At 41.3% G+C, this 12558-nt stretch overlaps 1 protein-coding gene across 4 annotated transcripts in view; it reads right to left on the bottom strand.

Moving 5' to 3' along the window:
- The window catches only part of bard1 (BRCA1 associated RING domain 1), a 177863-nt gene that overhangs the window by 164507 nt on the left and 798 nt on the right, over positions 1-12558 (bottom strand). Inside the window, exons 1-3 of one of the 4 annotated variants that reach the window (XM_043693341.1) lie at positions 9697-9953; positions 9394-9450; positions 2234-2382 (exon numbers count right to left, since the gene is read on the bottom strand). In XM_043693341.1, coding sequence (XP_043549276.1) covers positions 2234-2382; positions 9394-9450; positions 9697-9704 — 214 coding nt within the window. In that variant the 5' untranslated portion in view covers positions 9705-9953. The other 3 variants (XM_043693340.1, XM_043693342.1, XM_043693343.1) reach the window with 3 other exon arrangements.

Here is a 12558-nt window from a genome sequence, read left to right as displayed (position 1 = left end):
GATTTGGTTGTCACGGAGACAAAAAACTCGAACTGAAACTCTCTGAGATGGGGTGACAGTTTTAACATCTTTCATTTTTTTTCCCAAAGTTGCCGTTTGAGACATAATAATGCTGGAAGTACAGTAATTGGCCTTTTATTTATGATGAAGCAGGATGCTTACCAGAGTTCGGCCTCAATTGAAGAGATAGGAAACAGAACAGAAAGAGCTCAAGGATTTAAGAAATGCTGAGTCAATGAGGTGTGTCTTGCTGATGGTAATCATATCCTTGATGACTAAAGGAATATTAAAAGTTTCAACCTGGCGTGCAGGGAGAAGCGAATCTCTGCTGGACAGAAAGTAGTAACTATTAAGGCTATTTGTCTGCCAGATATGTGACACATTAATAGAATATTTTGTGCACGTTTCGCAGTGCATTCATTTAGTGTATTGGTGGTTGTTAAATAATGTCTGATCTGTGTTGATATTAGTTCGTACATGAAATCCCCATCTTTGGTTCTTTATATCGCCTATTGGGAAATTCCTCTCTTTTTAAAAGCTATTGTTTTCTAAAGAGATCGTAACAAAGTTCTACATAACAGATAATTAACATCTTACATTCCACGGAGTTGCTGCTATCAGAAAAGGGAACAGAAATCATATGCTATTCCCATACAGAGAAGGAAAATGATTTAAAGAGACATATCAGGTTGAACAACTGAGCAGTTTACACTATTAGTACCACAAACACATTCAGTACTTCTTTAAGTAATAAGGAAGCAACGTATATCCAATCTTGGTCATGAATTAACAGAAAATCTGTGCAAATGCATTTCAAAACTCTATTCTTGACTGGAAAACTCCCTTTGCACATGTTGTAGAAGGAATATTCCTGTGAACTACAGAGATGCCTAAACCTATTACTTACAGAACCAGTTGTGTGCACAACATGCACATTGAAGGAGCTTTGGACTTTTGCTAGGATAATTATATGTTAAAGGGGAGTTAGGATAGAAGACTATTAAACTAGCTGTTCAAGGCAATTTGTGGACAGGATGGATGTTGACGGGTTAAGAAACATTGCAGATCATGTGAAATGGCAGTGTCTAAAACCATGGAGAAGAAATTGCAACAACAGAGGCTCAAAAACAGTACACAAGCCTGTTTACAGGCAGACAACAAGAACACAATGCAATAAGTCAATAGATTATTTAGCTATATTGCAGATGATAGTTTAAGGATTGATCTCTGCACATTCATGGACCAGGACAATCAGTCAGAGTTTTGAACTTATGGTTTAGAGATTATACAGAAGTCTATTTCCAACTGTTTAAAGAAAATTCACTTGTTCACAAGGTGCACGTAATACTGGCTAGGTCAGTAGTTATTATTCAACATTAATTGCCCTTGAGAAGGGCAAAACCTGAACTGTTAATAATGACATTAGAAAAGTACTGGTTGATCTCACATCTGATTACTCAAGTTAGCACAACATACACTGCAGCATAGACACACAAGCTCAGGCCAATTCTTCCCTTCCTACCCAAGATGAGATCAGTAAATTCAGCATAAGTATAAATAAAACTAGAAAATACTAGATACGTTGAACTAAACTGGGGAAGAACCTGAACATATTCAGATTACTTTCAGAAGTATTTTAACTTTGTTCAGTTTATTTAACTTACCATTTTAACAACTGTGTAGCAAGATTTTATTTTATTCACTAACAGGATGTGGGCATCGCTGGCAACGCCAGCATTTTGTCCATCCCTAGTTACCCTTGAACCGTTGTCATTCTTAGGGAGGACCTCCCCCCCGATTCTCAATTTCTCCAGTTTTGCTATGGCTCCTTCATGCCATGCTTGGCCAAATGTGACCTTGTTGTCAAGAGCTGTCATTCTCAGCCCAGCTCTGAAATTCAGTTGTTTTGTCCATGTTTGAACCAAGGCTGTAATGTGGTCAGGAGCTGGGTGGCCCTATTGGAACCCAAACTAGGTGTCACTGAGTGGGTTATTGCTGAGTAGGTGCTGCTTGATAATATTATTGATGACACCTTCAAATACTTTACTGATGACCAAGAGTGGACTGATAGAGCAGTAATTGACCAAGTTAGATTTCATACATTTGTTCCCTTATGAGGAAATAAGACCATTATGAGAATGGTTTAAAATTGACACAATAATTTCCCTTTGAGCTGACATAAATCAGTATCAGAGTATCACTGGCAAACACCATTATCAAGTTCCAGCCTTACCTGGAGAGTCTCTGACATTCAGGAGAACTCTAAGCTGGCTGCACAGGTCGGCAATATTGTGCAGCTGTCTGTTTGGCTGCAGGTCTTTTACCCAGGTTGGAGTGTGACACACTGGACAATTCGTCCCAAGAGAATCAGCAACACAAACTCTGTAAACAACGGCAGGCATTAGTTCATAACAATGCATACACAATTTCACTAAATTTAATAGTTCTCCCTCCCTTTTCTCTCCCTTGATCCATCATGAGACACAAGAAATGGCAAATAACTCATTTTCAATGATACCCCAGTATCATCCTAGCTGAGGTATCATTTATAATCTCCCTCCTGCTGCAGATGGCTGCAATCTCACTTCTTTGCTGCTCTCCCCAACAACCATCCTGCCAATGGAAAACCAGCAGAAGGAGATTAAGTAGTGAAATAAAGATATTAAAAAGCTTCTAAAAACTAACAAAAAAAACTGTAAATACTCAGCATGTCAGAAGTGGGAGATCAGAAGAATTATCCTTACATTAAATATGATTCACACTGAAAAGAAATGGACAAGTATAATATTGCAAATAGAAATAAACAGAGGAAGATGTATACAACTTACATAAACAAGAGAGAGATAGATAAGAGACAGAGAAGAAATTAAACCCTCAAATGAATTAATGAGAATTTTATACTGCCGTTCTACTATGACTGAAGAACTGATTGAGGTCATAATAAACCATCTTTACTTTCCCATACGATGTACATAACTGCGTATTTGCCTGTAGAGGCAGGAATCTATTTCACTTATAACAAGAACTACATTCAATTATAATGATATTAAGACAGACTTGCATTTGTGAAGTATCTTATCACGTCTCAGAAGCACTTCAAAAGATTTCACATGCAATCACTAAAAAACAGGGAGCTACAATAAATTTTGACAGATTTTCTGCATGCTACGATTTGTGCAAGCACAATGAAACTCGTAATCAGTTCATTTTTTGATTGAGGCAAAGAGTAGTGTTGGACAGAGCACCAAAATGAACTCATTACAACACCACATTCTTTTATTGAGAAAAATGCCTTGAAGTAGTTTATGTCACGTTGCAAATCACTGTGCACATCTGACCAACATTTCACTTCTAAAGCAGTGAACCGAGTGAAGGACAGAATGTTTTCAAAAGTCAGATTGTCACATTAGAATTTTGAGTTGAATTTTTGAGTTTATAAGCTAAATGTCTCTTGGATTGAGTATCATTGTCAACTTCAGTTCAGGGTCATGCAACTCAAAGGTCACTTTTGTCCCCTCAATGTCTAAGGAATTAGAGAAATGCAAAAAGCATAACATTCTCAACAGGCTACAAGAATCTCCTCTCTTCCACAACAGACAAAATTATCATCCCTGCCATGTATTCAGCATTGGAATCAACTGTTTTCATTTATACAAGACAGATGAGCAAGTATTATTGAAATATACATTATTTTATTCTCTCTGGAACATGAGATTAAAAACATCAAGAGCATGCAACTTGATTCCAGTCTCACATTTTGTGACTGACCCATAATACGAAAATAAGCACTATTTTGTCAGTGTTTCTGATATCCCAAAAACAAATAAATAAAATCAAGAATCAATTAGCTGTTGCCATAGAGGGAGCTTTAGAATCAGAATGGATGGCTACATTAAGATTCAGCTATAAATACTGTGACCGTCAGAGAAGATTCCAGCCAATCGATGACATTTCCCTTCACAAAAGGTCTCAAGACAGAGCTGTTAGTCAATTCCACTATTCCTACATTCAGGTCCATTCCTGTTCTTCTCCAGAAACAAAATCAATAAATCGCTACATCTCAGATAAGTCCATTAAAATCTTCAATGAGTATCAATGCGTAATTTCTGCAATCACTGCATATTAAAACTACTTAATTGACTGTAAAGGTTTTGGGATGAAAGAGTGCAAGATAACCTTGTCAGCTGTTGATCCCACTTTCCTTCATCTACTCTGGTTATGGGTTAAGTCAAAACATCATAATGTATCTGCCCTATGAAGAAGCTGATTGACCTGTTACGTAGTTTGAGCACCACTCACACTTCTTTGAGATTTTTAATGGAGATTTGCTGAACTCTAAAAGAGTCCCCATCACCAGTTAGACAATAAATTTCTATGGTGGTTAGAAATTTATTCTGTTGGGGGGGGGGGTAGGGTTTGGGATTATAAGTCTCCTCTATTATTTTCCAATGGTTAGATGATGTAGGCATTCAGAAAGCAAAAATGACCTGTCAATAACCACATCCTCCCTTTGACTAAAGAGATTACTGCTCAAGATTCATAGCTCTCACCTGCTCAACGAAAGGTTGTTTCCATGAAAATTACTTTGCCACTTATACATGCACAAATGCTGACAAAGGATCACAAAAAGTGAATCAAAATAGTTTGGATTTTCCCACAGAAAGGGTTGAAGACCACTGATTTGGTACAAAGCTGTATTTTGTTAATACACAACTATTTTTTCCCTTACAGTCCCAAAGCAGCATGCAGGCTACAAGTATACCAGACACATGACAGATGATTTTGTTTTAAATTTATTTATTCATTCACAGGACTTGGGTATTGCCAGCTAGGCCAGTATTTCTTAGTAATCCTAATTGGCCATAACAGGTATTGGTGAATTGCTTTCTGGAACTATCGTAATTCAAGTATTGTAGGGACAGCCACCACATTGATAGGAAGGCAGATCTAGGATCTTGACCGTGCAACAGGAAAGGATGGTGATACAATTCCAGTCAGTATGGCGTGTGACTTCAATAAGAATTTTTAAGGGATGTTATTTCCATGCATCTGCCGCTCTTGTCCCTCCGGGTGGCAAAGGTTATGGGTTTAGACGATGGTGTCTAAGGATTCGTGCTGTGTTGCTGCAATGTATTTGCAGATGATGCACTGCTGATATTGTGCATTCACGGTACAGGGATGAACATTGATGGTGGTGCATGGGGTGCCAAACCAGCAGGCTGCTTTGTCTTCAGTGTTGTGAGATTATTCCATCACACACCCTGACTTGCACATTATGGACAGGCTTCGGGATCAAAGGTGAGTTAGACAACTCAAAGTTCCAAGTTTCTGCTCTGAATATTGCAGCCATAGTATTTAGTGGCTGATCCAGTTCATTTCTTTGTCAATGGTAATTAACAGAGTGTTAATAGTGGAGATTTCACGGTATTACCATCGACTGTCAAGAGGGGGTGGCTAGATTCTCTCTCATTAAAAATGGTTAATAGGTGAGACTTATGCGGTGTGAACATTCGAGCCACAAATGCCAGGCAGGGACCAATAAGTCATGAGTTAACCACACCCTTACATCACCTTCCCATACAATCACAGGTGTAATGCCTCGCGATTTCTTTTCTCCATCCTCACTATCCAACGGCCCAGATACATATTCCAGGTGCAGCTGCAATTTACCTGCACTTAACTCAATCTAGTGTATTGTAATAACAGTTCATAATGTGGTCTCTTCTACACTGGGGATACAAAACGCAGACTGGGCCATCGTTCGCAGAACACCTATATTCCATCTGCTGCCTACCACTTCAACACACCATGTTTCCAGGCCAACATATCTGTTTGAGGATTGGTGCCGTGCTCCAGTGAAGCTCAGCGCAAGCTGGAAGAAGTATCTCATTTTCTGGTTGAGGATCCTGAAGCTTTCACAACTTAATATCAATATTTTTAGGGCCTGAGCGCCTTGTCCCACGTACTTACCCCAATTCTCACACATCAGGTATTGTCAACCAGGTTGCTGCAACAGCCAATCCATTTTCAGCTAATAATGGTCCCCAATAGGAGCTATTATATCTCCCAGGCTGATCTTTACCCATTCCTTTGGCTGCATACAATTCATGAAATTAAATTCCCCATAGTGCACATAGAAGCCACTCAGTCCATTGGATCTGTACCAACCTTCCGAACAGCAACCCACCCAAACCCCTATCCTAAACCAATAATCCTGAGGGTGGCACGGTGGCTTGAGGGCAGCACGGTGGCTCAGTGGTTAGCTCCACTGCCTTACAGCACCAGGATCCCAGGTTCGACTCCAGCCTCAGGTGACTGTATGGAGTTTGCTCATTCTCCCAGTTTCTGCGTGGGTTTCCTCCGGGTACTTCGGTTTCCTCCCACAGTCCAAAGATGTACAGGTCAGATGAATTGGCTATGCTAAATTGCCCATTGTGTTAGGTGCATTAGTCAGAGGGAAATGGGTCTGGGTGGGTTACTCTTCGGAGGGTCGGTGTGGACTTGTGGGGCTGAAGGGCCTGTTTCCACACTGTAGGGAATCTAATCTAATCTACCATGGCTAATTCACCTAGTCCGCACATCCCTCAGCACTATGGGACAATATAGTATGGCTAATCCACCAGACCTGCACATCTTTGGACTGTGGGAGATCATCCTGGTGAAAATGCAAGCAGCCACCCAAGACTGTAATCGAACCTGGGTTCCTGTCACCGACAGGCAGCAGTACTAACCATTGTGCTGCCCTAATTTCTGTTCTCTCTTTCTTTGCGCTCCAACTCCACCTATTAGTTACTCCTAGCCCCTCCCCATCTTCAGCACTTATACCAACATTTTCCTGTCTACAATCAGTTTTAAAGAAGGGTCATTGGACTCAAAATATTAACTCTGTTTTCTCTCCACAGCTGCTACCAGACCTGCTGAGTTTCTTCAGCAATTTCTATTTCTGTTCTGACCATGAAACTATAACTTGTCATAAAAATTCAACTGGTTTGTTAATGCCCTTAAGGGAAGGGAATCTGCCATCCTTATCCAGTCAGACCCACAGCAATGTATATGAATTTTAACTACCCTTTAAAATGGCCCTCGCAAACTACTGACTTCAAAGCCAATTAGGAATGGCAAACAGATGTTGCCCTTATCAACATCCATATCCCATGAAAGAATAAAGCAGAAGATAAATCTTGCAAACTTTCGCTGATAATCATGGGGTGTTAACTGATCCAACTGGATTTATTCTGCTTTTGTGCACAGAACATACCTGGACAATTTTCCACAGTCAGGTAAATGCCCAGGATTGTAGTTGTAGTGGAACAGCCTGGCTAAGGGTGTAGGTAGTTCTGGTGCACAAATGTTCAATAATAGGCTAGAATGTTGTCAGGGCCAATAGCCTTTTCATATCCAGTGCTTTCAGTCACTTCCTGACAACAGGAAATTAACTGAATTAGCTGAAGGCTGTTAGAGAATTTCCCACCTTATCTCCACCAATTTCAATTTTTACCAGCACTCCTTTGTGCTACACTTGGAATAACTTTGCTTTAATAATATACATTAATGTTCTGGAAGAAGGACTTGAATACATTTCTCCAATGATGCTAAGCTGGGTGGCAGTAAGGAGGATGCTAAGAGGGTCCCAGGGTGATTCGGACAGACTGGCTAAGTAGGCAAATACTTGGCAAATGCAATACAATGTGGATAAATATGAGGTCATCTACTTTGGCCACAAAAACAGGAAGGCAGAATATTATCTGAATGCTGGCAACTTAGGAAAAAGTGAAGTGCACAAGACCTGGGTGACATGGTGGACGTCACTGAAGGTTGGCATGCAGGTGCGGCAGGTCACGAGGAAAGCTAATGGCATGCTTTGAGGATTTGAGTAACATAGTAAGGATGTCTTGCTGCAGTTGAGGGAGCTATTGAGGGAGTCTAGAGAAGATTCGTCAGACTGATTCCCAGGATGGCAGGACTGATGTATGAGGAAAGACTAGATTGACTAGGCTTGTATTTGATGGAATTTAGAAGAATGATAGGGACATCTCTTGGAAACATATGAAATCCTGATGGGACAGTTCAGGCTGGATGCAGAAAGCATGTTGCCGATGTTCAGGAAGTTCAGAACTAGAGCTCACAGTCTAGAAATAAGGGGTAAGCCATTCAGGACTAAGATGAGGAAGAATTTCTTTACTCAGAGTTGGGAAACTGGAATTCTCTCCCAGGGGAAGCTGTCGGAGCCAGAGAAGTAGATATATTCAAAAGGGAGCTGGATATGGCCCTTGAGGCTAAAGGGTTCAGGGGGTATGGAGAGAAAAAAGGAATGGGATATTGGGATTGCATAATCAGCCATGATCATATTAAGTGGTGGCACAGGCTGGAAGGGCCAAATGGCCCACTCCTGCACCTATTTTCTATGTTTAATGTCAGTCTCAGTCTAACTTCTAAAAAAACATTTCTTCACCAAAATAACTGACACATTTTAAGACACAAAGGCTTTCACCCTCAACACACCTTCCACAGAGTGGTGAGATCAAGCCAATTGCACATGCACAAACCAATAAGATTTTAGTTTGGTTCTTCACAATATCTCATAGCAATCTCAGATTTAAATTTAATAACCTCAATGATCTCAGGTTTTTCTGGCACCAAGGTATCAGAGTATTCCTTTATAAACAGATTAAATTACCTTTGAAGTTTCCATCTAACTCTCAAAAACACTTGCTACCCTCACAGTCCGATAAAAGCACACTCCCCCAACCAAATGCAACTTTGTGCCTTTTGCAGCCTCTTTCTCCAAGTCCTAATAAAAGACATCACCTCTGCAGCCAAGCCCAGAAGATTCTCCAGCAACTCACTCACTTTTTTACCCAACCGCTTGATGCTCACCCAAATCATAGGCCACTTCTATCTATGTTTGCTGCCAATTAGTCTCACTTTGAGCGAAACCTTCAGCAGTAAATGATTAGAGGGTCATCAGTCATGTCAAATCTACTCATGAGAGGGAGGAGGGAACTTCTCTGACTGGGGACCAATTATTGAATTTTGGGGATTCAGGGGCACATTTGCCTATCACTCCTCATTATTTCAAGCATTGTTGCAGGGCAGAGAAGGATCATCTACTCAGAAATTCTGGCTAAGGATAGTTCCAAATGCTTCACCCTTGTCTTCTGCACTCACATGCTGGACTCTGCCATCACTCAGCACGGGGGACAGTCATTGAACTTTCTTCTTCTGTTGGATTGCAGAGGATTGTCCTGTTGTGGGATCGCTTAGCTCTCTGGAAATTTATCCTGAATGGCAACTCCCACACACAGTGTTACAGTGACATGAACAGCATTCTTGGCAGTGATTTTAATTGCCAGCAGTCAGACTTTGACAACCCGCCCTACACTGCACTCTTACCGGCAAAATACATGCTCACAGCCTCCAAGACAGACAGGCTCCTGCAGCAGTTTGCAACTGAAAGAGAAAAACAGTCCTAAATGATCCAGACAGGTACTGTATAATAAACAATATATCTGTTGCGCTCCATGTGCAAGAGCTCAAACAGCTATTAAAAACAGAAGACACCACAGGAAGCCGATATAAAAAAAACTACAATGAATTATGTTTTTCTATTTAGTTATCTGCTCAGGGAAAAGACACTAAACCAAGTAGGGAAGCTACAGTATGCTCAGCAAGCTCCCAAACATAGCAAGTAATGACCAGATCATCTGTGTTGTTGTTCTCAGTGGTAACAAAATGAGGAACAGGTGCAGGAATAATCCATGCAGACTTCGAGTCTGCTCAGCCTTCCTTAACCATGTCTTAACTTTTATATAGTTTCATATTAATATCCCATTCCCTTATCTCTTAGTTTTCTCGTTGCCTAAAAATCAAAGGAAGTTCACTTAATCACTAATCATCAATAACCCTCTTGAATAGGTTATTTTAAAATTTCACAATCCTTGGAGTAAAGAACTTTCTCCTCATCATCTCAGTTCAAAATGGTCAATTCCTTACCTCTGACCTAAATTTAGGACTCTCTAATCAGGGGTTAGGCTGTCAGATGTGCCCAATCAAACCCTCAAAGAATGATTAACATTTCAATTAAATCACTTCTCCTTCTTCTAATCTCAGAATTCAGACTCACTTTACGCCACTTTTACTCATACAGCAGCTGTCTCACCCCTAGTGTCAATAAAATGAACTTTCATTCTACCCCACTTAAGCAAGTATATTCCTCCCTGGGAGGACTCTTGTGGTCCAGTGACCCCAGGAGACCCAATGTGTAATAACATCTCTGAACAGGTTGGTTAGAAAATATAGATTCCTCCCGGAGTATGGAAACCAGAATTATGCACCATACACAAAGTGTCACATTACCAAAACTCTGTAAAGTTGCAGCAACATACTGTTACCATCACTTATTATAAAACCTGACATAATCTATCTTTCCTAATCTTTTGCTGCACCTGAATTTTCACTCACGCTTAAACAAGAATGCCCAATTCTTCTGAATCATTATTCACAAGCCTATCTTTTAACAACTGTTCTGCTTTTCCATACACCCTACCAAATTGGATAGCTTTATACTGCACCTGCCACTTTCTTGCCCACCCATTTAACTTCAATACAACGGGATCTTAATCAGAGGGCTAGTGGGCTGAGAAGTGGCAGATGGAGTTTAATTTAGATAAATGTGAGGTGCTGCATTTTGGGAAAACGAATCTTAGCAGGAATTATACACTTAATGGTAAGGTCCTAGGGAGTGTTGCTGAACAAAGAGACCTTGGAGTGCAGGTTCATAGTTCCTTGAAAGTGGAGTCGCAGGTAGATGGGATAGTGAAGGAGGTGTTTGGTATGCTTTCCTTTATCGGTCAGAGTATTGAGTACAGGAGGTGGGTGGTCATGTTGCAGCTGTACAGGACATTAGTTAGGCCACTGTTGGAATATTGCATGTAATTCTGGTCTCCTTCCTATTGGAAAGATGTTGTGAAACTTAAAAGGATTCAGAAAAGATTAACAAGGATGTTGCCAGGGTTGGAGGATTTGAGCTATAGGGAGAGGCTGAATAGGCTAGGGCTGTTTTCCCTGGAGTGTTGGAGGCTATGGGGTGACCTTATAGAGGTTTACAAAATCATGAGGAGCATGGATAGGATAAATAGACAAAGTCTTTTCCCTGGGGTGGGGGAGTCCAGAACTAGAGGGCATAGGTTTAGGGTGAGAGGGGAAAGATATAAAAGAGACCCAAGGGGCAACATTTTCACGCAGAGGGTGGTACATATATGGAAAGAGCTGCCAGAGGAAGTGGTGGAGGTTAGTACAATTGCAACACTTAAAAGGCATTTGGATGGGTATATGAATAGGAAGGGTTGGAGGGATATGGGCCAAGTGCTGGCAGGTGGGACGAGATTGGGTTGGGCTACCTGGTCGGCATAGACAGGTTGGACCAAAGGGTCTGTCTCCGTGCTGTATCTCTTTGACATCCCTTTCTAGTTTCTTGACATACTTGTCACAGTTTATTTTGCTAATTAGCTTTGTATTATCAGTAAACTTGGAAATAATGCACTGAGCTCTTGCAGTATTCCACCAATTTCCTCATGCCATCCTGAAAATGGCCTGATTATTTCTTTACTTTCAGCCCCGTAAATCATCCTCAAACCACATCAATAACCCCTAATTTTGTTTTATTTGTTTATGGGATGTGGGCTTCGCTGACTGAGCCAGTGTTTATTGTTCACTTTATTGGTCTTAAGAAGGTGGTGATGAGCTGCCTTCTTGAACCGCTTTTGCTCTAAGTACCCCCACAAAGCCATTAGGGAGGGAGCTTCAAAATTTTGATCCAGCAACACCAAAGGCAAGACAATTTGGATAGCTTGACAAGCACGAAAGCCAGCACAAATAGCTATACTCCAATGTCACTGAACATCACCCACTTGTCACCAGCTAGTCAGCCCACTGCTGATGGGGTGCTCAAAGGTGGCAGCAACATGGGTCTGTACTGTACTGACAAAGAGTGGCCCCATCTGTCAAGATCAAACAACTGCATCCCAAGCCCACATCCTCCAATCTCATGTTCCCACTCCATCCAAATCCCCACTTCATCAGCCACCACCTCTTCTAATTCCTCACATCATCCTTAATACCCCAACCTCAACCATCACAACACTAGAAGCCACACCCTTCCAGCCCCAGCCCCAAACAAATCACAATTCCTCAAACACCATGCCCTCAAACTTCACCTCACCTCAGACATTCCCCACATTCCACCAGACTCTCAGAATCCAACATCCTGAACCCAGCCCCGATCTCATAATTCTGCAAGCCACTGCCATGGTGTCAGTCCATTTCACCTTTGACCCCACGACGCCCTCAACATACAGAACAAACCAGACTTTCTCCTTGACCCAAAACACAGCACACACCTCTGACCCCGGACCTTCCCACTTGACCCTCCGACACACAGAACACACCCCTGATCCTCAAACTTCCAACTTGACCTCCTTGACATACACAACACATCCCTGACCTTCCACTTGACCTGTCCAACACACAGAACACACCCTGACCCTTCACAAGACCCCA

The sequence above is a fragment of the Chiloscyllium plagiosum genome, chromosome 7 (assembly GCF_004010195.1).
Source record: "Chiloscyllium plagiosum isolate BGI_BamShark_2017 chromosome 7, ASM401019v2, whole genome shotgun sequence".
In the NCBI taxonomy this organism is placed as follows: Eukaryota; Metazoa; Chordata; class Chondrichthyes; order Orectolobiformes; family Hemiscylliidae; genus Chiloscyllium; species Chiloscyllium plagiosum.
This window is presented reverse-complemented; position numbering and strand designations above follow the sequence as displayed.